General features: G+C 37.6%; 1 protein-coding gene across 17 annotated transcripts in view; it reads right to left on the reverse strand.

Moving 5' to 3' along the window:
• The window catches only part of TTLL5 (tubulin tyrosine ligase like 5), a 268339-nt gene that overhangs the window by 150180 nt on the left and 90321 nt on the right, over positions 1 to 27838 (reverse strand). For 13 of the 17 annotated variants that reach the window (XR_005988409.1, XR_005988410.1, XM_041758913.1 and 10 more), the window contains 8 exons: positions 24007 to 24164; positions 22746 to 23052; positions 17400 to 17520; positions 14517 to 14663; positions 13354 to 13457; positions 10609 to 10736; positions 7859 to 7942; positions 6885 to 7286 (listed from right to left, as the gene is read on the reverse strand). Coding sequence is in view for 15 of the 17 variants with exons in the window: in XM_041758913.1 (XP_041614847.1) it covers positions 6885 to 7286; positions 7859 to 7942; positions 10609 to 10736; positions 13354 to 13457; positions 14517 to 14663; positions 17400 to 17520; positions 22746 to 23052; positions 24007 to 24164 (1451 nt within the window). In the remaining 2 variants the exon portion in view is untranslated. The remainder of the gene's footprint in view (positions 1 to 6884; positions 7287 to 7858; positions 7943 to 10608; positions 10737 to 13353; positions 13458 to 14516; positions 14664 to 17399; positions 17521 to 22745; positions 23053 to 24006; positions 24165 to 27838) is intronic. The other 4 variants (XM_041758920.1, XM_041758919.1, XM_041758915.1 and 1 more) reach the window with 3 other exon arrangements.

Genomic DNA, 27838 nt, shown 5'->3' on the forward strand with positions numbered 1-27838 from the left:
AGATAACTGTGATCATTTGCTATATACAATCTGGTGACACTGCTTAAAAAAAATCTGTAACTTTTTCATGTTTACTTTATTGTGTGATACATAGAAAATTTTATAACAGATGTGTAAGTTATAAAGAATACTACAACGAACCCCTGTGAACTTACTACCCAACTCAAAAACCATATCACTAATTAATGTGCATCAACTACGTGCTTGAGACATCTCTTACCTCCCCTTATCATTCATTCCCTTCCTTTTTAATAATATCTTTAATAATGTGTTTGTGTGGGTATGTGTGTGTATGCATAAACAAAATACTAGATAATTTTGCTTAGTTTTGAGCTCTATAAAGTAATATCTTACTGTGGTAGTTCCCTGAGATTTGCTCTTGTCATTCAATACCATACTTTCAAGATTCATCCTTGCTAAGGATAGCTTAAAATACGTTAATCTGCTGCTTGATATTCCATACAAATACACTACAACGTATTTTTCTCTTACCCTATCAATGGATATTTTGGCTATTTGAAGCTTATTGCTATTATAAACAGTGCGGCCATGAACACTCTTGAATACATCTCCTGGTGCACATGTGGAAGAATTTCTCTTGTGTATATGCTTAAGAATGGGATGTTGAATTTTAGAGTATGTAAATTTTCAAATTTACATAATACCAAAGTGGAATTTTTTTACACTTTCACAAACAAAATATGAGAGTTCCTACTGATCCACATCCCCTCCAACACTTGGTATTGTCAAGTATCTTAATTCTTTTCACTTCTAAGGGAGTAAAAATCTCATTGTACACTTACTGATTAATAATGACACCAAGTATGTGTTACCTCCTTTCTGACACTACTGATCATTTTTCTATTGAGTTGTCTTTTTCCTATTGATTTACAGGAGTTTTGCTTATGTTTTCACTTGCTTCATATCATACAATCTTAAAGATTGTCTCGTTTATTTTATCCTAGAAGTTTTTATTAAAGACTTATTTATTTTAGAGAGGAAGAGGGAACACACACATGTACGTACATGCGGAAGCATGGAGGAGGGGAAGAAGAAGAGAGAGAATCTCAAACATTCCCTGCTGAGTGCAGAGCCTGATATGGGGCTCAAGCTCACAACCCTGAGATCATGATCTGAACCTAAATCAAAAGTCAGATGCTTAACCAATTGAGTCAATCAGGCGCTCCTATTTTATCCTAGAAGTTTTAAGTTTTGCATTTGAAATTAATTTTATACATAGTATGAGTCAGTGACCTAATTTCATTTTTTCCCTCGTATTATTAACTATCCCAGCATTATGTATTGAGAAACCTCTCCTTTTCCACTATGTACCATGCCATCTTGGATATGTATCAAAGTTCTCTCTATCTGTGTATCTCTAATTTCCTCTCCTTTTCCATTGGCCCATCTGTCTATACCTTTGCCAATACTACACGGTCTTAATTATCATATCTTTATATGTCATAATAAGGTGTTCCTCTATTTTTGTTCTTGTCAAGTGTAACAAAAGACCTACTGAGTTTCTGGTTGAACTTGTATTGAATCTAGGGATCAATCTGATGAGAACTGAAACATTTATGACACTGATTCTTTCCATCCGTGCACATAGTCTATTTAACTTATTTTATTTAGGTTTTCTCTAATGTCCTTCAAAAAGCCTTATAAAATTTCCTTTCTTTCCTAAATTTATCCCTATATTTATTGTTTTCTTGGTGGTGGTAACTATTACACAAAATGTGAATGTACTTAATGCCAATGAACTATAAACTTAAAAACTTAGAAACTTAGAAAGTTAAGATGGTAAATTTTATATATATTTAACCACAATACAAAAAAAAAATGCTTTCTCTTTGTTTCTAATATACAGAAAAAGCCACTGATTTTTAATATTGATCTTATAGCCAGCTATACTGCTAAAATATTTATTTTAAAAATGTATTTGTAGATTACTTTCAATTTTCTATGTAGACAACATATTCTCTGCAAATAAACAAATTTTATTTCCTCCTTTTTGATCCTTATGCTTTTAATTTCCTTTCTTTGCCTTACTATGCTGGATCTAGTAAAACATTAAATAGAAGCAATGTTAGTGGGCATCTTTTATGGCTCTTAACGTTAAAAAGACTTCTTTCAACATTTCCTCATTTACACTGATACCTCTTGTAGGATTTTGCAGATGGCCCTTTCCGGCTTGGGAGAATTTCCTTCTCTTCCTAGTATGCTGAGAGCTTTATCATGAATGAGTGTGGAATTTTATCAAGTTCTTTTTCTACATCTACTAAGATGAATATGGTTCTTCTCCTTTAATTTGTTGATGTAGCAAATGTTGTTTATACATTTCAAATGTTAAGTCCCTCCTGTGTACTTTGCATAAACTTGTTCATGTTGTCCTCTTTCATATGTTGCTAGATTTGGCTGGCTTATATTTTCATTAGAATTTTTTTATTTATGTTCATAACTGTAATTATATTACAATATAAAATTATAATTTTCCTAATATTGTCCCCAACTGGTTTTATTAAGATTAAAGTAGACATATGGAATGAGTTGAGAATTATTTCTTTTCCCATTCTCAAGAACAGTTTAAGATTGGAATTATCTCCCTGTTGAAAGATTGTTTGAACTTACTTATCTGGGCCTCAAATTTTCTTTGTGAGATTTTTAACTATTGTTTCAATTCTCTAAATATTTACAGGACTAGTGAGGCTTTCTTCATCTTCTAGAGTCAATTTACATATGTTACACTTTTGTATTTGTCCATTTTATAAGTTTTCAATTTTATTGGAATAAAATGGTTTAACAGTGTTCTTTTTGTCACCTATGCAATATTTGTATGCTCTACCACTTTTCCATTCCTTATATTATTTATTCATGTCTTCTCTCTTTTCTTGATCAGTCTCACCAGAGATCTGTCCATCTTATTAGGGTTTTCAAAGAACTTTTGGCTTTGATATTCTCTAGTGTGCTTTATTTCTGAATTCTCTGATATTTTGCCCTTCTCTTCTTTTATTTAGATTATGTTTCAATAATGTCCATAATACAAAGTAATTGTCAGCCTTTCTTTTCAAATGAAAGTTTTTAAGGCAATAAATTTTCCTCCAAATACTGCCTTTCATTGCTCTCCAAGCACTTGAACATGCAGTTTTCTCATTCAGTTCTAATACTTTTACATTTCCATTATGATTTCTTGACTCCTTTTTTTTTTAAGTTTTTATTTAAATTCCAGTTAGTTAACATACAGTGTAGTATTAGTATCAGGTGTACAATACAGTGATTCAACACCTCTATACAACACCCAGTGTCTGACTTTTAATCCTGACATTCATGAAGATTTGTTATATGCTGTATCTTTTGTTATTACCATTCAATTTAATTGCAGTGTAGATGGAGAATGGACCTGTATTTTATCATTCTGTGAAATGTGTCTTATTTCATATAATTTGTCTTATTTTGTGGTGTAGAACATGACTGGTTTTATAAATATATTATGTGTGTTTGAGAAGATGTTTTTCTCGAATTATTGGGTACATAGTTCTATGCACGATCAACTGATAAAGCTTATCAACTTGTTCAAATCCTCTTTATCTTTGTTAACTTAAAACAATCTGTTTAGTCTATCAGTAATTGATAGACATATGTAGAAAGCTCCCACTAAGACAGTAGATTTGTAGATTCCTCGGGTACTTGTATCAATCTTTATTCTATATATTCGGGAGTTATTTTATTAGGTGCACTTAGAACCATTTTACCTTTCTGCTAAACCTAACCTTTACCTTTTGTCTTATGTAATCACCCTCTGTATCTGTAAGAAAATTTTATATCTTAAAGTCTATTTTTTAGCATATGTTACTATAGCTATACCATGTTTCTTCTGGTTGGTATTTACATGGCACTTCTTTATTCTTTTACTTTCAACCACTTTTTGTTCTTTAGGTATATCTCTGTTAAAGCATACAGTTGGATTTTTAAAAAATTCAATCTGACACTCTTCTAACAAGTTCAACCCATTAATATTTATTTGACTCTTGACATTAGGACTTGGTTTGCTATCTTTCAAGTTTCATTTCTTTTGCTTTTTGTAAGCTTCTTACTTAATCCATTTTTCTTCTTCACATAGGTTTAGAATTTCCATATTTTTACTCTTTAGATGGTGACCTTTGAAATTTCATACTGTATATTTATCTTTAGAAAGTCTGAAGTTAAATCATATCCTACTGTCACTCCTGAACTATTCAATAACCACGGAAAATTTACTCAAATCACTTGCAGGCTATTATTGTCATTTACCTCATTGTTGTCTACTACTGTTTAAGCCATTCAGAATAGGTTTTCTGACCACCATGGAAATAAGCAAAATACACAATTATAAGAAGTAGAGAATGCTAACTATCTGAAAATTAAACAGTGTATTTATAAACAATGCATAGGTCAAAGGATAAATCACAACAGAAATTTAAAAATAGTTTTGAGAACTCATTAGTTCCTTTTGTTCTCTATTCTTCTCTGGGAAAAGTGTGAAAAAGGAAGTTTTTTGTTTTTTAAGTTTTGATTAACACAGGGTATTGAAGATATTTATCTTACTTAATTTCTCTCAAATAGGAAAAACAGTTCAAACCAGAACATTATCGATTATTATTACTATATATCTTAGAAAGTTAAATTACAGGAATAACCACTAAGAATTAGCACACACATTCATGCACATATTCATAGTTATGACTTATTAAAGTAGATATTTAATATCTCTGATTCAAGGTACATATTATAATGTCCATTTCATTTGAACTTAGATACTAAGTAAGAAATATAAATTGACTATTTACAAAACATAGCTTATCTGTAACTCATCTTAACATGGATATTACTAAACTGTTTAGAAACTTGACCAATGTATTTCCCAAACTAATCTACAGATTCAACACAATCCTATCCAATCCCATCTGCCTATTTTTTCAGAAATTGACAAGCTGATCTTAAAGTTCATATGAAAATGCGAGGGATCCAGAATAGTCTAAACGATATGGAAGAAAGGAACAAAGTTGGAAGAATCACTTTTGGTGACTTTATTTTTTTTTTTAAAGATTTTATTTATTTATATATTCATGAGAGACACAGAGAGAGAAAAGGCAGAGACACAGGCAGAGGGAGAAGCAGGCTCCATGCAGGGAGCCTGACATGGGACTCAATCCCAGGTCGCCAGGATCACGCCCTGGGCTGAAGGCGACACTAAACTGCTGAGCCCCCCGGGTTGCCCACTTTTGGTGACTTCAAAACTTACTACAATGCTACAATAATCGAGACAATGTGATACTGGCATAAGGCTAGACATATAGATCAGTAGACTAGAACTGAGACTCCAGAATAAACCCTTACATTTATGATTAAATGATTTTTGACAAGAATGCTGAGACAATTCAACAGGGAAATAATACTCTGTTTCAACAAATGGCGCTGGGACAAGTGAATATAACATGCAAAAGAATGAAGTTAGACGCTTATGCCACATCATACACAAAAGTTAAATTCAAAATAGATAAAGGACCTAAATGAGAGAGCCTAAACCAAAAAATGCTTAGAAAAAACATGCATATAAATCTTTGTGACCTTGGGTTAGACAATAATTTTTCAGATGTGATACCAAAAACGTAAAAGTGCAAAAGAAAAACAGATAAATCAAGCTTTATCAAAATTAAAAACTTTTGTGCTTCAAAACATGAAATGATGACCAACGGAAGGGGAGAAAATATTTCAAAGTCATGTATCTGACAAGAGACTTATATTAAGACTACATAAAGAACATAACTCAACAATAAAAAACAAACATCCCAATTTAAAAATGGGCAAAGGATTTGAATAAATATTTATCCATAGAAGGTATACTGATGGCCAATAAGCACATGAAAAGATGTTCAACATCATTAGTCATTAGGGAAATGCAAATTATAACCATAAAAATGAGACACTACTTCCAACGCATCAGAATAAGTAAAATCAGAAAGACAGACAAGAGTAAGTGTTAGCAAGGATGTGGAGAAACTGGAACCTTCATGCATTGCTGGCAGTAAAAGTAGTCACTTTGAAAACAGTTTGTAAGTTACCCAGCAACAACAACAACAACAACAAGCATGAATTATGATCCAATGATTCCACTCTTATGAATTACACCCAGAAGAAATGAGAACTTGGTCCACCCGAAAATTTGTACACAAACATTAATAGCAGCAGTATTCACAATAGCCCCAAAGTGAAAACAACCCAATGTCCATCAACTGATAATTGGATAAACAAAGTATGGTCTATCCATCCAACAGAATACTATTCAGCCATACAAAGGATTGAAGTCCTGATACATGCTTACAACATGAGTAAATTTGAAAATCCTGTGCTAACTGAAAGAAGTCATTCATAAAACACCACACCACAATCACACTCACAGAAAATGTCTAGAATAGGCAAATCTATAGAGACAGAAGGTAGGACAGTGGTTGCCAGGGCTGGGGCAGGAGGAAACAGACAGTAATCACAAATAGGTATGGGGTTTCTTTAGGGATAAAGAAAATGTTCTAAAATAAGAGATAGTGGTGTTGGTTGCACAATTATGTGAGTATACTAAAAACCACCAAATTGCACACTTTAAAGTGGTGAATTTTACAGTATCTGAATTGTATTCCAATAAAACCGTTATTTAAAAAAAGGGGGAAAAAACTTCACTAATAATATGTGTCTACCTGCTTCATTAAAGTTAGATGCCTTATTTTAAGAATTCTTTGGTTATTTATTCGGGTCATACTTGACTTGAAATACACTGAAAAATAACTATTCTTGTTTTTCTTGGGGCTGGGGAGAAGCTAACATTGTAGGCTGCCTTTCATTTTCTCACTCACCTGCCTTTGCTGAAGAGGGACGAGACAGTTTCTGGCTATAGATGTGTGCAGCACTTTGGAAAGAGGAAAAGGGGCCAATGGTGTAACTGCCTGATCGACAGCGTGGCAGGCCGGCAGGGCTTGGTACGTTCTGTGTCCCAGGATGTATGGAGGGAGACGCAGTGTCAGGGACTGTGCTCAGTAAAACTGTTGGCTGGTGAGACATGCTGGGGACAGCTGGAGAAATCTGAGATAAAGAACAATGGTGGCCAGGCCCTGGGGAGAGGTCAGAGGTTGTAATAATAGATGACAAATGGGTATTGGGAATTTTCTGCAGAAGAGTAGCAGCAGGACCAGAGAAAGAAGCAGAGGAAGAATTTGTATAGACTAATTTAGCCTCTTTTTCTGCTGAAGTGGTAAATCCTATTAAAACAAAAACAAACAAAAAACAAAACAGATCATTTTAGGAAAAACTGACATATAATCTCTATAAAACATGAAGTAAACATTTTTAAATATCAAAATAATGTTAGCATGAAACGGAAATCATGACAGAGACTTTAGCGAGTGTTCATCATGAACTTAGCGAATTGTACATACCAAGACCACCTGGTACAGAAACAGTTCATTTTTAGTTCTAAAAGCTGGAGTTGAGACTACCCCCATCAACTAGAGCAGGCATTTTACACATTAGGGCATTAGGACAAGGTTTCTGGTAGTGACAGCTAACTCCTCTCTCTCTGCTTTTCACCCTTCTGGGGTGGTGGGGGGGAAGTACTCAGAATTTCTAACTATTAAGAAAATGAAAAATTTCTCAGAAGGAAATAGGTTATCAGTAAATAGGAAATTCTAAGGGAAGAGAAAGAACAAAGTCTAGGAACTTCTTGGGGATAATGCCTTCTGCTTTAGAATCATTTACTATCTGATGACCTTTTTTTCTCCTTTTAGGGACTTATGAGAGAGCAGCAAACCTATGTATGTTTGAAGTCACTCACGAGATAATTTATCAGAGTGAATTTCTGTTGCCTGCTGCTGTTTGGGTTGCTTTATTTTCACTTCTTCCATCGTTGCAGGGTGGTCTGAAACAGAAAATAAATACGGACCTTAGGCTCTCCTACCAATCAAATGCTCTACGTCTAATCCTGTTTCTAAAATATAACACACCTAATAATCAATCCCAGGAACACTGTATACCCCATCATATTTTCCCAAGGCTGGTCACACCCACTAGCCCTGTTGAGTGGGCAACCAACCGAAAGATTCCCAACTATCCCTGACCCCAGCTCCAGCTAACTGAACCAGAGAAAAACGCCATCCATGTCCAAGCTAGGACATGCCTGGAAAAAAAAAAAAAAAAAAAAAGTAATTAAGGGCAACCAGATGCCTCTACCAAGAATTCAAACTAGGGGAAACTAAGAGACCAGGCTGGTTGGTGGTACCCACTGGAGCAAAGAAGTCCTAATATATATGGAGCAGTGCCAAGAGATAGAAAGAACAGCCACAATATTTGTTGGCCTGATACCTGGATACTACAATAGTTCTGGGTTTGTTTCTGAGACAGAGAGTAGTGGGTCAAAAGGGGCAGAGGGAAAGGGAGAAAGAGAATCTTAAGCAGGCTGTACACCTAATGCAGAGCCCAGCACAACTCCCAATCTCACAACCCTGAGACCAGACCTAAGTGGAAATAAGGGTCAGACACTTGACCGCTTGAGGAGCCCAGACATCCACAATAGCTCTGTATCTTAAAGTAAACTTCTTGGTTTTACTTGAGCAAGCTGAGTGAGTTTACTTGGGATAGAGTGACCAGTATATTCATGATAAAAATCACTCTAATAAATTTCCACTCTAATAAACTAGTTTTTTTCTACCAGAGAATTTTGAAAACAGGACAGCCAGAGCTAATCATGTACTTGGGGAAATACTCCAAAATCTTTTTCAAGAGCTAGTTCATAGAAAAATTTACAAAAGGCCATTTTATCTATCATCTTTCAGAATGAAAGAATAAGGACATAAGAATTACTTTCTGTCCACCACCACTAGCAATGGTGATACTATCACACATGTTTGCTCATGTTGAAATCAGTCCAGATACCATTAGATGTTATAATGTTCCCTTGATTGGGACTTGCCTACTGCCTCTCTAGTTATTCTTGATAGGTATAAATACATATAGATCTTATTATGTAGAGGTTGTCCTTAATACATAAGCCCCAAAATTTCCAGGGACCCACGTGTACAAACAGATGCTGTCAGTACATACTGTCAGGGCTTCCCCACTACTGTCAGGGGAGAAGTTACTATCTGAATGCCAATGGAGGCCCTCACCTCCCTAGGTTATAGAACATGCTTTTCTCTACCCCAATCTCATAAGAATTCCTCAGCCTCTTCAGGCTCCCTTCTTCAACACTGTTATAGGAGCTTTTCAGAGCTTCCACCAATCTTCTTCCTAACTTTACTCACCCAACTCTATCTACTAGACAATAAACCTTATGAAGTCAAGGTACCATGACAGCCCTGTATACCTAAGTCAGTGTATACCTCGCAACTATCATAATGTCTGACACACAGAAGGTGCTTGGGGAAAATGTGTAGAAGGAACGAATGAACAGATCAGTAAATTAACTTCAGAACTTGGATATGCCAGGATAGCTCAAAGAAGAGGGCTGGGAGATTTCTAGAAATATCATTCTATATTTTATACAGTGAGCTCAGTATAAATAGGCGTTTGTAGACTAGCCTCTAAACTGAAACAGTTTTTAAACACTAACAGTTTCTCTGGGAAAACTCACTCCACATTTTAAATGACTAATTATCCTCACTATTTTCATATTAGACTACGGTAGTCTTAACAGCAGGGAACAGGTCTCTATCTTTGAATTTTGTGCTTAGCATACTGACAGATTTCCTAGGTCTTATACTTCACATCTAGATCTTAAATGAATCTTACTTTAAGGCACAGAGCTTTGTTTATAACAGAACATCACTGCTATTTTTTGATCATATGACATGAGCTAGAGAGCTTAGGAACCCCAATCATGGAGTTCCCCAGCAATGAGCTCTTTTAGAAATGCTTAGGGAACTTCAGGACTATCACAGGGACTGAAAGCTTATAGGCATTTAGGATGTGGAACTAAGGATATTAGATACCCCGCCAGGTATGGAATAGTTCCATGCAACAAAACATTCTTCTGCCCCAAATACTGATGCTGCTAAGCCAGAGGAAGCAAGAAATTTAAAAAGAATGGGAAATAACCATTAGGAAAGGCAGAAGAGCACAGATTAAGAGCATAAGCTTTGAATCACGCAAAGGTTCAAATTCCTGTCCTGCTGCACGGTAAAGGGGACACTTGAGCAAGTTACTCATTCTCTTTCAGCTTGTTTTCTCATCTGTAAGAAGCTGAATAATAGCACCTACTCCAGATGGGTTTTTTAAAGTAAAAAAAAAAATAGATCATGTCCAGCAGATTACAGTAATATGAACAATCGCTTAAATGTTAGCTATTGTTAGCTTGTCTTAAAAAGCTCTCTGCTGTTAATTTTCGTGTAAAAAAAAAAAAATCAGACCACGTCCCTCTTCTGTTCTGAGGACAAAAATGGAATGCCTCATCTTCAACCCCCATGCTACAAAATTTCACCATCTATGAGTCTGTTAGTGCTTACATAGCACATGACTCTTTGCTCTCTTTTGCAAAGTTTCATTTTTTTCACTTGTTCTTATTTTTCATTAATAAACCAGCATACTTACCACCCTTTGCCCCACTATCAGAATAATTGTTGCTGCTTTTAGAAGTTTTTGAGTGAGTCCCCAAGAAGACACTTGCAGACTTGTTTTTTTGGGTATAAAAAGTCAACACCTCCTCCAGTTCAGCCTCACTAAAACAAGGAGAGAGAGTATGGTCAGAACAGGAAAGCTGTTCTGGAAAATCTTTCCACCAGATTTTATTCTGGAAATAGAGTCAGTTGGAGAAGGGGAAAATGAAAAGTACAAGCTGAAAACTCCCTATTAATACATGTAACATTAAATAGTAATACAAACAAAGTAGTCTAAAAAAACTGAAGCATGATAAGGCTTTCTTCATTCCAAAGTGAATTTTCAAGATACACTGTCTAATAACAGTAGCCAGAAGGCATATGTGACAATTTATGTTTAAATGAATTAAAATTAAGTACCTTTAAAAATTCCTCTCAGACTAGCCACATTTCACATACTCAGTTAGCTACAACACAGAAAGTTCTATTGGACAGTCATGCTCTATAGCAGAGGTCAACAAACTACAAACTTTACAGGGTGAAACCTGACGAGCTGATGACCAATATGTTTTTGTATGGTTCCCCGCTAAAAATGGTTTTTATCTTTTTAGAGAAGAATATGCTATGAAGACCACATGTATCCTACAGTCTAAAATATTTATTATCTGGCCCTTCATGGTTTGCTCACCCCACCTTCAGGTAACTGAAGTATGTTCACTAAAGAAGCCACTTGTCATTTTAATTACCTATGCTAGAAATAAGGAGACCAACCAGTGTAACGATGGAAGACTTCCCTAACCATCTATACAATGAAGGAGACTAAATTAGATGGTCACTTCAGATATTGAAATTATATGTACTTTAGAAACATCCACAAAATGGAAAGTATAATAAATTTGCTGAGGACCTACAGGATTCTTCCAGTAAACACATTACTCATGGATTTTTCTAACACCTGTGGCAGCTTAGCTTCTCAGTGGCCTTCTGCATTTTTTTCCTGGAGCCACGCTGTATTCCAAATAAGTGGCCTTTAAATAGGCAAAATATTCCTACATTATCACAAAGAACCTATATCCCATCTTCCAAACACACTGCAATGACAACCTAGGAAACCACTTCTATGAATCGCAGAGTAAATCCCATGGTCTCCAGAGTAGCCAAGTGCCACAAAGTAATTACCTCAATTACCTTAAAGATTTATATGCAGCTGACATTATAAATGAGTGAATGCCTCTGCCTGTCTGTGTGCTTTATTTGGCCCTCCACAGAAAGGGAAAGGTTAAGGTTGGTCAAAATACAAACTGCTTGAGGCCTCCTCTCTTATCCTTTGCCCACTTCATAATCTGTGTTTCCTTGCCTGACTCCTGCAGTCTGGATTACCAACCTCGACAGAGGTATCCACGTATCACCCCAAACATAATAAACGAGCTGATGCCGACAGAGGAATCCATATACCACCCCAAACATAATAAACGAGCTGATGCTAGCTCAAATTTCCAACAATCAACACTTAATGTACAACAGTAATAAACACATTCTAGCATATTTTACCTCAAACTCTGTATCATTTGTTTTAGTACATGTAATTCATGTTTAGCATCCAGCTAGGCCTGTTAGGGGAATACACACTTTTCAAAAAGTTCGCTTTTTTTTATATTGTAGGGATCTTGAAGATTCCCTAGGGGGAACTGAATATTAATCTTTTAACTTTTAAAGTAGAGTCATTTTCTGATCATACTCTAGTTTTTCTTTCCTATTTTTATAATATTGATATGAGAAACTGTTTCTTGCTTTATTTCTATACCTGCATTATCAATCATACAATTCAAGACCCAAGAATGTCAACAAAATAACATTACACTATTATAAACTCCTACAAAATGATGTATTTGTTTGCTGTGTGTTTTTAAGCACACAACAGTGAGGCTATACTTAGGTCTGTGCAAGGTCTTAAACACAGATCATATTATCTGGGTGACTGATACCTACCATCTGGATTTAACTTCATAAACCAACAGAGAATTGATTTTCTCCTATACAGTGACTTTGATGGTTGAAGACTAATTCGTGGGGTTATACAGATGCTTTATCCTTTTTTTGAGTACTTTTGCATGACTCTCTGTTTTAGAAAAAGGCCCTCCAGTATGAGTCTCACAAAATTTTAAATGAAATGCCTTTGTTACCTCTTCCTTTGGAAACATATTGTAAATGGGCAAAATGGCTTGACTGATTTACATTAAGATAGAGCTGAATGCTGAGATTTTCAATCCTTAAAGGCTAACTCTACACATGAAGGACTTGTTCTATTTTATATAAATTAGGCGTAACCCTCACAGTGCTGAGAAACTGCCAATTCCTCAACCCACTCAATGTAGGCAAAATTTGGTCATCACCACTGCATCAGTAGGTCAGGGATAAATTCAGATCCAGTAAACACTAGAAGCCTCTTAACTTCAACTTTCCAAAGGGCTCTCTCAGCACTTTAAGTGGTGTGTACTTTGAAGGCTGTCTAGAAATACAGCCCAGATACCAAGCAGCAGTGTTTTGATAACTGAAACCATGACAACAACAACATAATTGGCTGAGATATGGAGAAGCCAAGCCCATGAAACCCTTTTTCTCATTCTGAAAGTGATTTTACTCATAGCCATACGTTAGAAGCAAAGAAATATTAAGAACTGAATGGGGCAGTATGGAATACAGAATAAGATCATTTTTATTAATCAAGAATATTTTCTACCTTGCTTGTCTGATGAACTCCTGAAAGTTTTCTGTATTCACCCCGTCTTCTTCCTCTTCTTCAAGTTTCTTCTTCAATTTCTTTTCAGCCATCTGTTCTGTTTCCTACCCAGTTCCCAACCCACACAGTAAAATAGTAAGACAAAACTAACTCCTGATAAATGTACACTTCATCATCTGGTTTCATTACCATTGGGTTTTGTCTTTATAGTTCCTCCACATACTGTTGCCACCTATGAATTTGATATATTATTCTCTGCCATTATTTCATAAAACATTTTGGAATTTCCAAATAAAAGTTACAGAATAAATATAAATTTTTATAATGTTTTCACTTTCTGTCCACATAGCCCATTCAAAAAGAACTTTTTATAGTAGCTTACTAACATCTGTGCTCACATTTGCAGCCTTAACAGTATGACAACAGAGATACTGTATGTGGTTACAATTAGGGAGAGAAAATATAGATCTTGGAAGGTACTCCTATACCAGCAACCAAAATGAGTAAATTCTTCATTTATATAAGACATACCAAAATTCTCAACAGATCAAGAGTAAATTACATCTATTTGACGTATTGATATTCAACTAATCATTCCATACATCTTTACAAATGCCATTTAAATGTCCAGGCCTCAGTTTTCCCTTCTGCAAATTGACTGTACTTTTTTCTCCCAGATATTGACATTTCCAAAGTATTCTAAGACCGTTTGGGTATCAGATGCTTTGCAAAATAGTCTACTAAGTAGTATATTCCCTGGTCTTAGTTGTAAAATGATGTCACTGTCTAAAATGTTCTCGAATACAAAGTATAATTCTCTCAGGAAAGAAGATTATGTCATTCCATTAAATCCACAGTTAATTTGCTCTCAAATAGTCAACTCACCACTGTCTATAGGCATAATAATGACAATGCAAATTCACATAGTCCAGGATTCATCTCAGATACACCACCACTCAAAGGGAATATGCTTTTAGATAAAGTGGTAACTATGACCACTGTACTTTCAGAAGTATTAAGTAGCTTTTCAAACCAGCTAGGTCAAGGGGTGAGGTCCAGTTCCCTGTAACAGTCCTCTCCACCCAGCTAGACATAGGCTTCTAGCCCACTTCTAATAGTCTATGACAATCTAAAACACAAGAGTAAAAAGATAAACCACCTACCTTGTTGTACACAAGAATAAAATCACCGAGTTGGTGGGCCAAGATTCTTCTGCGTTCCAGAAGTGCCAATCGTCGACTGGGTAATACCATCCTCAGTGAGTGCTGGAGGTTACTGGATGCTCGTTTAAGGAAGCGAACCACTAGCTCCTATTAAGAGTCATCAAGGGAAAAAAGCAGGGATTGTGCTAAGTAACAGAAGACAAGCTATGAAGGGTTTACCCAACAGAGATATGAGAACAGGTACACTATACATTTCAACAAATAAGACCCAGAACAAAAACATTAGGTATAAGAAAGATACAGAGAGATAAAACAAAAGAAACTTATTCTCTTCCTTCAATAAGCTAGCAATCAGAAAATCAAAATAAATATGTATGCAAATAATTATGTATTAATGAAGTATCTGTAAAAGTAACACAACTCACATGCAAATGGTACTATAATTCAAAGGGCAGACATCACTTCTAATAGGGTGATCAGAGAAAGCTATTTTCCCTAAGGAAGCACTTAGCTGTCAAGGAGAGATAGTGGAAATTAAAACTATGGAAACAGATGAAATCATCAAAGGTAAGAAAGAAGAGAAAGAATACAGAAATATCCATACTTAGAGATAGGAAAGACGAGAAAGAATCAGAAAAACAAAAAGCCCAGGGTAGATATACCAGAAATTTACCCAAAAAACCGAGGAGAAAATGAATGTCATGGAAGCTACAGGGGTTAAAGGCCCCATGTCAAAAGCTTCCAAGAGGCCAGAGCTGAAGAGGATCAGGGCCAAGACAAGACCCTAGATCTGGTCCTTGTGAGATAAGTTCAAGAAAACACTTTCAGTAGAGCAAAGGAAATAGAAGGAAGAGGCTAAGAAGAGCACGGGTAATAAAGAATAGAAACAGCTAATTTAAAAAGTTTAGTGATAAAGAAAAAGAAGGAACCAATACTCTATGCGTGAGAGGTGATGACTTGTTTTTCCATCCCCAAGGGGTAGGAGGCTGGTGAGGAGGCACACTAAGAAGTCATTAAGGGGGACAGAGTATGGCTCACATGACGTGGGCAAAGGATTTTAAAATCTGAACAAATACCAATTAGATCAGAGTATCACAAATGCTTCAAAGACAGATTCTGTGAGACGAAGGGCCTTAAAGATAATTGTTCCTTCCCTCCTCACCTGCCCTCAACATGATAAAATTGCCCTAAGATGACAGATTTGAGGACTTTCTATTGTTGCACGTCCTGTTGAGTCACATGATAAACAATCTCTAACCCTACCATGTAGCAGAGAAGACCATTCTATCCCTACCTTCCTCACCAATAAGACCACCACCACAATAGTCAGGGAATGGCTTAGGGCTTGCTCTCTAGATATACTTCCAAACAGGAATGCCCAGAACTGGTATTAAATTTTGTGGTGATGATCCTAAGTATTCTTGTAAAAAGCAAAAACAAAATCAACCCCGAAATCCTATGTGAATTCTAAGTCAGCACTTGAAGCAGTTATTCTATTCTGAGCTCTTCTTTTATTCCTTTAATTTGATTTTGGTTCATTGTCCCTTGGTGCCAATTTACTCCAGCACGAAGGAGTAGCCTCAGAACCAGAGGTTGGATTTCACGGTTCTTCTCTGCTGCCTTTGCTATCGGGGTGGTTTTAGCTGTTACATTAAAACATTATTTTTTCACAGTGGAGCAGACAAACTGACTCTCAAAAAAAGGCAGTTTCAATTTTCCACTTGGAAAGAGCAGAGCTAACATTTTCCACTGATGGTTGAAGGATTATTCACAACACACAAGGTTTTATCTCTGGGTTGTATTGGCTACTTTAAATTCACAAGTTGTTTTCTGGGATTTCCATCATGTTTTTATAATCAGCCTGGCATAGTGATGTCTCTCGTATGTGAAGAACTGAAAATTGTTGTAGGGTCATCACTGTGTGAGACAAAGGATGCAGCTTTCTCAGACTGAAAGGTCTTCTTCTTGCCGGTGACAGATCTCTATGGTCAAAAGGCTATAGAAGGGCTGTGGTTTCTTCTCTAAGCCTTGACCTCAGCAAAGAGCAGGAAGTTCCCTGTCATTTCAATTCACAAAGAAAAACCTTGCTATAATACTAAATCCCAGGCATGCTGAAATGACTGATACACAGCAAAAATTATCACAGAGTTTATTTCCAGTCACCTAATAAGAACCTTGTAAGATTTCAACCAGTAGAGAAATGTTAAAATGGAGGATGGGACATTCTTGGAGGGCCTATGATAAAGTGCAGACTTTCACAGCGTTAATGTGACCCACTCAGGATAGAAAACAAATGTCTTGTGATGCCTGGAAACAATGGAAGAGCAAATAATGTACAAATGTCACCTGTGAGTTCAAGTTCTAATCTTACCACACACAAGCTGTGGGACAAAAGGCAAATTACATCCCAGCTCTGAGTCTTTGTTGTCTCATTTATGAAATGGGGATGACAGTGCCCACATCAAAGAGTTAATACAAAATGAAGTTGTTTGAGAAAGGGCCCGAAACTGTTGTTCTTTCTGAGGGCTTTGCACAAGGCCTGATATCTAATAAGCAATCAATTTCCATTTTCAGAATGAAATCAACTGATGCCCTCAACACACAATATGAAGAATGTGGCCCCAGGTCAAAGATTTACTTCATATTAAAGTAAGAGAAATCTATAAACTATAGTGTGGAACAACCCTTTTGCAAGAAGAATATATTGCTCTTTACCCTAGTTGGAAAAGAAGAAAAAGAAGAAGAAGAAGAAGGAGGAAGAGGAGGAGGAGGAGGAGGAAGGGGAGGAAGAGGAGGAGGTGAAGAAGAAGAAAAGGAGGAGGAGGAGGAGGAGGAAGAGAAGAAACAGGGAAAGTAAAAAAATTCCAATAAGAAGAGCCTCACCATCTGTTCATCCTCTTTGGCAGCCCAACTGGCACTGAACGTTTGACCTCCACTGTCTTTCATCAGGCGAATTTGAACATGCTGGAGATAGGCAGAGAATGCTATACGGGCCTGCACTTTGCTATGGAAATCCAAAACAACATACCGTTATGAGACAGAATGGTAGACCAACCAATGTATACCTGCCTCACTAAAAATGGACTGTGAGGATCCTCCTATTAGGAGAGCTAAAAAAAATGAAGCCCATCAAATGTCAGAGAGGGAGACAGAATATGAGAGACTCCTAACTCTGGGAAACGAACTAGGGGTGGTGGAAGGGGAGGTGGGCGGGGGGTGGAGAGGACTGGGTGACGGGCACTAAGGGGGGCACTTGATGGGACGAGCACTGGGTGTTATTCTATATGTTGGCAGATTGAACACCAATAAAAAAAAATAAAAATAAAAATAAATTTTAAAAAAAATGAAGCCCATCATGCAGTTATTAAAGATTTCCTCTACAGAGTAAAGGAGATTTTTTTTTTCTATTAAAGAATCCTATTTACTTTCTCATTATGAACATGGGAGGAAAAAAATCAAACGAGAATAGGAAATCAAGTTTCCTACTCTTATACCTATCTCTGAACTTTTTAACAACTTTCTTGGGGGAAATGGAAAGGAAAAGTACTGAATCTTCACAATAACATTTGCATTAATGTAGAAAGATTTTTCTGCCTTGGAGGCTCTTATATACTTATCAGTTGGTGCAAAAGAATGCTTTTGCTATGGCAACTGGTATTTCTCGTGTGCAAAGGCCTCCAACGCAGGAAATAGATAAATCCTACAAAGGAAGTTTTGAGACCAAATTTTAAGGTCACGCTTTTCTCAACTACAAGACAGGAATGGCTAGAGCCCAGAACAAATGAGTGAGGTCCAACAGAGTTTGGCATAGATGAATTTACAGGCTAGGACGAGCCCAGATGTTCAGTGAGAAAAAGAAATCTTTACATATAGTAAAAGGCACCTCAGCGACACCACTAAAAAAAATCCAGTGGCTTTCTGCTTGGTGGTCCGGGTTGGAAATAAGGAAATCTGTTCAAGCTATGGTTTAGAAGACAGAAATACCAGAGGCACACTGATGATTTTCACTTCAGCTGCTAATTGTAGCAGATCTGTTTTCCTTCAGGAGAGACTTTGGTTACTTCAGCTGATCGGCCTTCTGACACTCTAGCCAAAATTACATCAGCGAAGATTAGGGCCCAACACAAACTTTGTTTACAATCCTCACACATGCAATCACTGAAGGCTTTCTACTCACTGTTCCTCCGAAGTTGGATAAAGGACTTGTTCGGAGTAAACTGGACATCCTAAGGTCTAGGTCTAACTTCAATGTATATGACAGAGGGTTTGAATGGGAGGGGAGTCAGGGAAGAAGATTTGCCCTGGAGAGTTTAATACAGAAGATCTTCAGAGCATAAAATATTAATTCAAGCTACATCTTTTTTACTAATGGGGACAGTTTATGGGAACACAATATAATTCTGAAAAAACAAATATTTACTTTCAAATGTTTCTCAACAAGGACAACACTCATGTTCTTGTTCACCTGGAGACCATATGCTACTTTCCCCTCAACCATTCTTGTGAGAGGTAAGCCTTACCTCCAGAACAAATTCTTTTCAAGACAAAATAAATGAAAAAGATTCCTAATTTTGGTCCAAAAATTCACTTGCTATGGAATGAGACAGAAATGGAACATTTCAGGGACGCCTGGGTGGCTGGGCAGTTGAGTGTCTGCCTTTGGCTCAGGGTGTGATCCCTGGGGTCCTGGGATCGAGTCCCACATCAGGCTCCCTATGGGGAGCCTGCTTCTCCCTCTATCTATGTCTCTGCCTCTCTCTCTCTCTGTGTCTCTCATATATAAATAAAATCTTAAAAAAAAAAAATCGCATGTTTCAGACATCTCCAAAGTAGCAGAATATGTGATTTTATTAATTGTTCCTCCAATGCTAAAACATGAAGGTCTGGATAGGGAATTATCACTTCGAAGATGAGATTTCAATCATTATTTTGTTGCAAATAATTGCCATCAATCAAACGAACAAGTCCTGAATTCTCCATTTCTATAACCCTTATTGAAAGGCCCCCAGGGCTGTTAATTCTGAGACTGGACACACTGGTCGGATAGTCATTTGCCAACAAACCAAAAAAGATGAAAGAATGAAAGCTAGAATGATTTATACCAAAGAAACCTATTTTTAAAAAATAGAAGTTTTTATGGATCCTCAGTATAAAAAATACACAACTCAAGGCTAGGGCTGAGAGTCTCGAATCCTTGCCATGACCTCCCTGAGACCCCTCTGTAGCCATGGAGATGTCCCACAGAATGATGGGAAGCTCCAGGGAAAGAGTCTGAAAACCACTCATTTGCATTAACAGACCAGGCAACTACAACAGTTTACTCACTGAAAGTCAGATTCATGAGATTTATGAAGAAATAATTTATTTCTACTACAGCTAAGTAGAATGTTATTGCTGGAAAGGGCCTTAGAATATAGGCCAGTGGTTTTCAAATGTTCTATTTCAATTCAGTGGAATCTTTTTTCCCCTCCAGAAAACACAGTTTGAAAAACATGTGTCTAACCCCATACTTTGGCGTGAACGAAAAAGACATTGAGGCGTGGAGAAGCTCTCTGGCCAGCCCATGACCATCATGCAGTCAGCTCATTAATACTGAAATATGAGGGTCCAGATCTTCTGACACTTCAGTGTACTCTCCACGACACTGTTCCAAACCTTAACCCGATCTCTCCACTCCACCAAACCCCCAATGTCACCCATTACCCTTGCAATATAAGGACTACCTCTAACTTAGAAAATAAAGGCCAAAATGAATAAGTACCTAACCTTCCTTCCCTTTTAATGTCTAACTATTGCGTTCGTCCCATAGTGCTTTCTTTCTGACTTATGGGAGATGCCCCCTTTAGGGCCTTCCTTCCTTTAGAGCCTTTCCCATCAATATATCCATTTCTGCATCTCTAATCCTTTCCTTTTTTCTTTTTGTTACAATTTTATGTATGTATGTATGTATTTAGAGAGTATGAGCAGGGGGAGGGGGAGGGAGAGAGAATCTCAAGCAGACTGCTCTGAGCTCAGAGCCTGATGCTGGGCTTGATCTCACAACCCTGAGATCATAAACTGAGCCAAAACCAAGAGTCAGACGCTTAACTGAGTCACCCAGGTGCCCCAATCCTCTTTCCATCAAACCCTTCCCCTGGTCTATAAATAAGCTTCAGAATCCCCACCTTTAAAAAACAAAACAAAGCGGGCAGCCCATGTGGCTCAGCGGTTTAGCGCCACCCTCAGCCCAAGGTGTGATCCTGGACACCCGGGATCGAGTCCTCTGTCAGGCTCTCTGCATGGAGCCTGCTTCTCCCTCTGCCTGGGTCTCTGCCTCTATCTCTCTGTGTGTCTCTCATGAATAAATAAAATCTTAAAAAATAAATAAATAAATAAAAATAAAAATACAAACACAAACAAAACACAGCAAAAATCCCAAAAAAACTTTTTCTCTTAGCTTGCTCTCACTGATGCATTCTCACCTCCTTTTCACTGCCAAATCCTCTGAAAAAGTTAGCTTGCACTTGCTTTCTTTTTTCCTCAACTCACAATGTCTCACGGCTCACAAGTTGGCCCTGGGTCAGAAATGCAGGAGTCTCTTTTTACTCTTCAAGCTCTCGCAGGCTGTCTGCAGCACTCTACAGCTTGGAACTCTCATTCTGGAGCTTCTACCACACTCCCTCCTAACTACTAGTTCCTATCTCTTTTCTATTAAACCCTGGTTTTCCCGAGGGCTCAATTCTCCTCCTTTTCTCCTGTCTGCACTTGCCAGATTACAGTGAATTGGACAAGTTCCTCCACTCTGAAGTTCTTAATTATCAACTACCCAATTCTGTTTAACTCTGACCTTCAAAGCTCTATCTTCACTTATCCACTGAAAAACTTCATCCCAGAACCCTTCTGCCTCAATGTGTCCCAAAGAAACGTATTTCTATCCTGAGACCAACTCCTATGCTCCTTATATTGACTGACGGCATCACCAAGTTGCTAGGTTTTGGAAAACCCAGCCTCTCTGGAGTTCTTCCATCTACAGAGACCAAGCCCTGCCAATTTTCACTTGTAAATTTCATTCAATCCATTCCATTCTATCCATTCCTATAGCCATGGCTCTGGTTAAGCCTTTGTCTTCCTGGTTTGGGAATGCTGTGACAACCCTTAACTCACCTTCCTGCCTTTAGCTCCTGACCAATCACCGTCCCACAATGCACCCAGCTTTTACTTTCTAAATCCAGATCTAACCATTATCTAGAAAATATAGTCTCAGCTCCTCTTAGAGCAAATGACATTCGTTTTTTTTGTCTTATCTCATACTGCATGCTTCTCTTCGTGTAACTCCATGACCCTAGTCTGTGTTTCCCAAACTTGCTGAGCTCATTCCAATTTCAGGGCCTCTAGACTTGCTTTTCTGTCTGGAACATTCTGCCCCCTAATATTCCATGATTTACCTCCTTCTTATCATTGAGGACTCACCTCAGAGGTTATCTCTTTATGCCTGAACACCACAATCTAAAGAAACCATCAGCCCAATCACACTCTAACACTATACCTTGTTCTACTCTCTTCACAGCACTTCTTACTGCCTGAAATGACCTTGTTTCTTTGTTTACCATCAGTCTTCTCCACAAGACCCTAGGTTCCATGAGTCTATCTTGGTCTCTGCTGTAACACTATATAGCCTAGCACAATTCCTGCACAGTGCAGGTACTCAATAAACCTCTGCTGAGGGGCTGATTGACTGGACTATCACATCTCTCTGCCTTTATTTCCTCTACTGGTACCTGTCACCTCACAGTCTTCCTGATATCTTGTTCACTGGCCAAAGCCTGGTTCAAATATTGCCACCTCCCTAATATCCCTCTAGCCTTCCCAGGCAAGACCAGTCACTCCTTTCTCTGTGTCCTTAGAGCACTTTGTCCATGTGGGGGCCTCTGCTGGGTAAGTATCCCTACACTAAACTGTGAGCCACTTGAACTCTGCGCTTTTAATGACTGACACTCAAACCCAACAAATATTTGTTGGGCCAGTGAGATGTGGGTTTGGATTACAGCTCTATACCTTGAACAAACAACGTCTCTAAGGCTCAGTTTCCTTGACAGTAGTAATAATAATAAAATCACAGTCATTTCCTTCCCAAGACTGCTGTAAGAAAACGAAAATGGCTGCAAAGCCACCAGCAAAGTCACCAGCAAAGTACCGGATATACAATACAAGTTATCAGTTTTACTGCTATAATTACCAAAAGGTACATACCTAAGATTGCCATTATCTTGCAGAATCTGCATCAGGTTAAATTTAGGCTCTGGCTCCTGAGTGTCAATTTTGCAGCATGATTCACCTTTATTATTCCATTCAGAAACTTTCATGGCATTTTCTTTGGGTGAATTTTCTACCATAACTGTCAATGAGGGGGTGTATTTGGCTTGATTTTCTCCAAGGGACCCTGCAGATTCCTCCTGGGAAGCCTCCTGTTCTTCATCTTCATTGTCCAATGCAACTTCTTCCTCCTCTTCACTCTCTGTCTCAGTTTTAACATTCATTTCAGCTGGTTGAGTGATCACTAAATGCGAAGAATCACTAATGTTGCTGAAAAAAGGATTAAATTTTCCTCTCTCCCAACACCTTCCTTTTATCTTTTTAGTAAAAACCCATTTCTAAGTCAGACCACAAAAGAGGCACACAATGAGTAGGATACACGTCACTCTCCAATGTATTCTAAAAACCTATCTTCATCAGAGTTCATGTTTCTCATCATAATACCAATGGCTCTCTCACTTCAGGCAAACATCTGGATAATCTCTACAGCATGTTAGAGGCTTTCAGAAGGGCACCTTTTATGGAAGTAAAAAGAGCAGGGGAATATCTTTCTTTCCTACGTTTATTCATTATCTTTCTCTTTCACTGGTTTGGAAGGTCTGTGAGGACAAGGACCATATCTTTTTTATTCACCGATGAAGCCCTAGTGACTAATGCGCCTGATACAGGTGCTCAACAAAGGAGGAAAGGAGGGGGAGAAAAAGGAAGTCAGTCAGTGACAAATAGACCTAGAAGATGGGAGAATCTGGGAGAGAAAGAAATTCCTCTTTGTCTGTTCATGTTTAAAATATTTATACCATTCAGCAATGTCAAGGGATGAACTAGATTTAATACCTAATCATGGAAAAAGCTGAACAATAATGGTCAGGATTTCATTAAACTTAAGCTAACGTATTTCTTTACATTTATGTATCTTTAAATGTCCAGTATTTCTAGGGTATCAGATAGTTAAATGATGCTGAAGTAAGAGCAAAAGCCAAAATGTGTGTGCTTCAGTTATTTTTCAGTACAAATATTAGAGAATGGAAGGTTTAAAAACTTATAATCTTTTTGAAATTCAGTTTCTGAGAAAAAGACTACACAAAAAATTAAGTGTATGTGATCAGGAAGGTTCTGATTCCTTAAGCATTAATTAAGAAGCTAATTAGACTGGCAAGACCTGAACAATGCAGTCTGGCCTAAGCTCACCAGCAGGTACCTGGGTATTTTGGCCTCATTGCCCTCAATCTGCCACTCCGTCGTCGACGTTTTCGCACCTCCAAAGACAGGAGCTTCCTCTCATACAGGGCAGCATGCAGTTTGGCCTTTGAATTCATACTCTCTACCTTCAATTCTGGTGCTCCATCAGCTGCTAGTCTATGGGAAAAAAATATATGTATATATGGTAGGCACAGCTTTCAGAAAGTTATCTCCTTTATTCCAAGGCTAAGCCTGACAGAAGTCTGAACAACGACAGGCTGGGTATGGTACTTCTAGAGAATTCTAAAAGGTTTAGAAAAATAAATAGGAAAACTGGAATCTACATTAAAACTGCAGTATGGCCTGTCTGAATTTGTTAAATATTCTGAACAAAAATATATCTGAAGACAGTGCTTAAGTGTTTTTACATATTCAGTCAGACTGGCTGACTATTCACTGCAGAGCCCATAAAGTGCTACCCAATGCCTTATACTTAGGGAGGACTGAGAGACACTGGCAACACTTTAATTCTTAAGCTGGGTGGTGGCTAGAGGTGTTTGCTTTGTTATTCATTATAATTTATACAGACTTACCCAAATATTCTTCTAATGTATACACTGTTGAATAAATACAGATTTAGCAGAGGTTGAGACGAGGGGAAGAGTGGCTGATACCTGTGAATGTGGTAGCACAGAGCTAAGACTTACTAGGGAAATGTCTTAGTAAAGTTACCCAGGCCCTGAGACACCCCACATCTCAAGAGTTCCAATAACAGGAACTCATCTCTTAGAATCTACTTAGTTACAGGAGGAGGTGAGGGGAGTTGGCAGGGCCTCTCCAGATGTTGAATACAGGTCAGGAGTGAGAGAGGCACAGACAAGGGAGGGCAGCAGATGTTGGGACAAAGCCAAGTTCAATCAGGTTGTGAATGGGAAATGGGATGGGAAGGGGATGGCACAGCTACATTAGGTATCAAAGTACGATAAATCCTAAGTTAGGAAGTGACTGGTATCAGGTCCAATTCAAACAAACACCAGGCAAAGTATCACACAGGCAGAGGTAACTAGGTCAGCAAAGAAAGACAGGGATCTTGGCTACTGGGTCAGAAAAGAAGTATCCATGTCAGTATCTGAAAGCAGGTAGCTGACTCTATATACTCAAGAACTCAAGATCTAACTGCTTGGCTCTGAATTCTCTCAGAGAAGTGAACTCCCTAGAACTCAAAGCTTATTCCTTTGAGGTGAAGGAATCATCCTCATTTCACTAGGAGTTTTCAATCTCTGACAATAATGGAAAGGCTGTGTCTTTTGATCTTTGTAGGAGTTTTAGGGATTTCTGAGTAGATAAACTGGACAGTAAATCTTCTAGAAACTCTCTCTAGAGCAGGAAATTGGGCCAAGAATAGGAATGGTCCTGACACATGGGAGCAGGAACCAGAAGCAAATTAATAAACTTTAAAAATAGTTCAAACCCAGCTTACCATAGTCCCAACAACTGAACACTGCACCCCCCACACACAGTTGTGAAAATATTTTTTAGCCAATTAAATAAAAAAGAAACAAATCTAACATCTTAAAATAACAATTGTGAACTTTTAAATTTTTTATATTTTATTTATATTCAATTTGCCAGCATATAACACCCAGTGCTCATCTCATCATGTGCCCTCCTTAATGCTTATTACCCAGTTACCCCATAACCCTAACCACCTCCTCTTCCACAGCCCTTTGTTTATTTCCCAGAGTTAGGAGTCTCTCATGGGTTGTCTTCCTCTAATAATTGTGAACATCTGAGAAACCCTGAATAGAGCAATAAATTCTAAGTAGTACAAGGGATAGAGGTAGGGAATGATGGAGAAAGTGTGAATCTGATAAACAGAATTATGGTTCTATGAAGGTAAGGACCATGCTTGTCTTGTCGATCACTGGATCAGAGAGATGCTCATGAGACTGCCCACCACACAGCTGACAAACCATAAATATTTTTGAATAAAATTCCCTATAAGTTGCAATACCTTTTAGTGATATCTACCTCATTTTATTATCAAAATATTTAGACAAACAGAAAAGTTCTCAAAAATTGTATAGCAGACATCCATGTACCCATAGCCTAGTTCTACAATGAATATATTGCTATATTTTTTCAGCACATATATCCACCCATTCCTTCTTCTATGCATCCATAAATCCATCTAATTTTTAAAGCATTTCAAAGTTACACCAGATGTCAGTACACTTTGTCCCTAAATGCTTTAACATGCATATTGTTGAATCACTAGAATTGAGTATTTGTTTTATAGGGCTTTTGGTGTTTGGGTTTTTTGTTTTTGTTTGGTTTGGTTTGGTTTTTGGTGAGCTAAACACTACATACAGTAATACGCAAATATTAAGTGCCCATTGATGAGGTTTTGTTTTAAAGATTTTATTTATGAGAGAGAAAGAGAGAGAGAGAGAGAGAGAGAGAGAGAGAGAGAGAGAGAGGCGCAGAGACACAGGCAGAGGGAGAAACAGGCTCCATGCAGGGAGCCTGACGTGGGACTTGATTCCGGGTCTTCAGGATCAGGCCCTGGACTGAAGGCGGCGCTAAACCGCTGAGCCACCCGGACTGCCCCCATTGATGAGTTTTGACAAACACCTAGAACTATATAATCTGAACTCTAAAGTTACTACCTCCTCAGAAAGTTCTTATGCCCCTTGCCAGTCAATTCCTCCTTCACATTCCTAAAGAGGACTACTGTCTTAATTTTTTCATCACGTATTAGTCTGTTCTAGAACTTCATAAAAATGGAATTATACAGCATGAACTGTCCTAAGTCTCCTTTCATTCTGCATGTTTTTGAGATTCATCCATGTTGTATGTACCCATATGTATGCCTTTTTATTGCTGAGGATTAGCCCACTCTGTGAATAATCCACAGTTCACCTACTTTCTGGTTATTGGGCACCCCCCCCCCCCAGGTTGTTTCCGGTTTTGGAATAGTATGATTAAGGCTGCTTTGAACATTTTTGTACAAGTCGTTTTGTGGTTATGTTTTTCATTCCTTCTGGGTAAAGATATCAGCATGGAGCTTTCAAGGCTAACAAACTGGCACACTCCTTCTAAAGTACTTGTATAAGTTTATGTTGCCAATGACAACTTATCAGAGTTCCATTAGCTCCATACCCTCACCATCTGATGCTATTGGTCATTTCTGTTTTTTTCCCCAGCTTTACTGAGCTGTAACTTACAAATAAAATGATACGGTATTTAAAGAGTACAGCACGATGATATAATTTTAGCTATTCTGCTGGATGTTTATTTAGAGTGGGTATTTCATGATTTTAATTTGCAATTCTCTGATAACTAGTGTTGTTAAGTACATTTTCACCAGTATATTGGCTACTCACACACCATCTCTTGGTAGTATCTGTTCAAATATTTCACCTATTTGTAAAAGAGTTGATCAATTGTCTTCTAATTATTCAGTTGTAGGAGTTCATTATATTTCCTAGATACCAGTCCTTTGATGAATATCTTGACTTAGTCCATGGCTTGCTTAGTCCCTTTCCTAACAGTATGTGATGATAGGCAAAAGTTTTTAATTTTGAGGAAATCTAGCTTATCATTTTTTCCTTTTTGGGCATTGCTTTCTGTGTCATGTCTAAAAACTTTTGTCAAGCCTAAAGTCACAGAGATATTTTCCTAGATTTTCCTCAAGAAGTTTTATAATAATAGCTTTTAAGCTTTTATGTTTATGACTATGAATCATCTCTAATTTTTCTAAGAGATAGAGGTTGAGGTTCATTTTTCAAAGCACAATATTCAGTTCCAGCCCTATTTGTTAAAAAGAGTTTCCTTTCAGGGCGCCTTGA

This window comes from Vulpes lagopus, chromosome 6 (genome assembly GCF_018345385.1).
Source record: "Vulpes lagopus strain Blue_001 chromosome 6, ASM1834538v1, whole genome shotgun sequence".
Lineage (NCBI taxonomy): Eukaryota > Metazoa > Chordata > Mammalia > Carnivora > Canidae > Vulpes > Vulpes lagopus.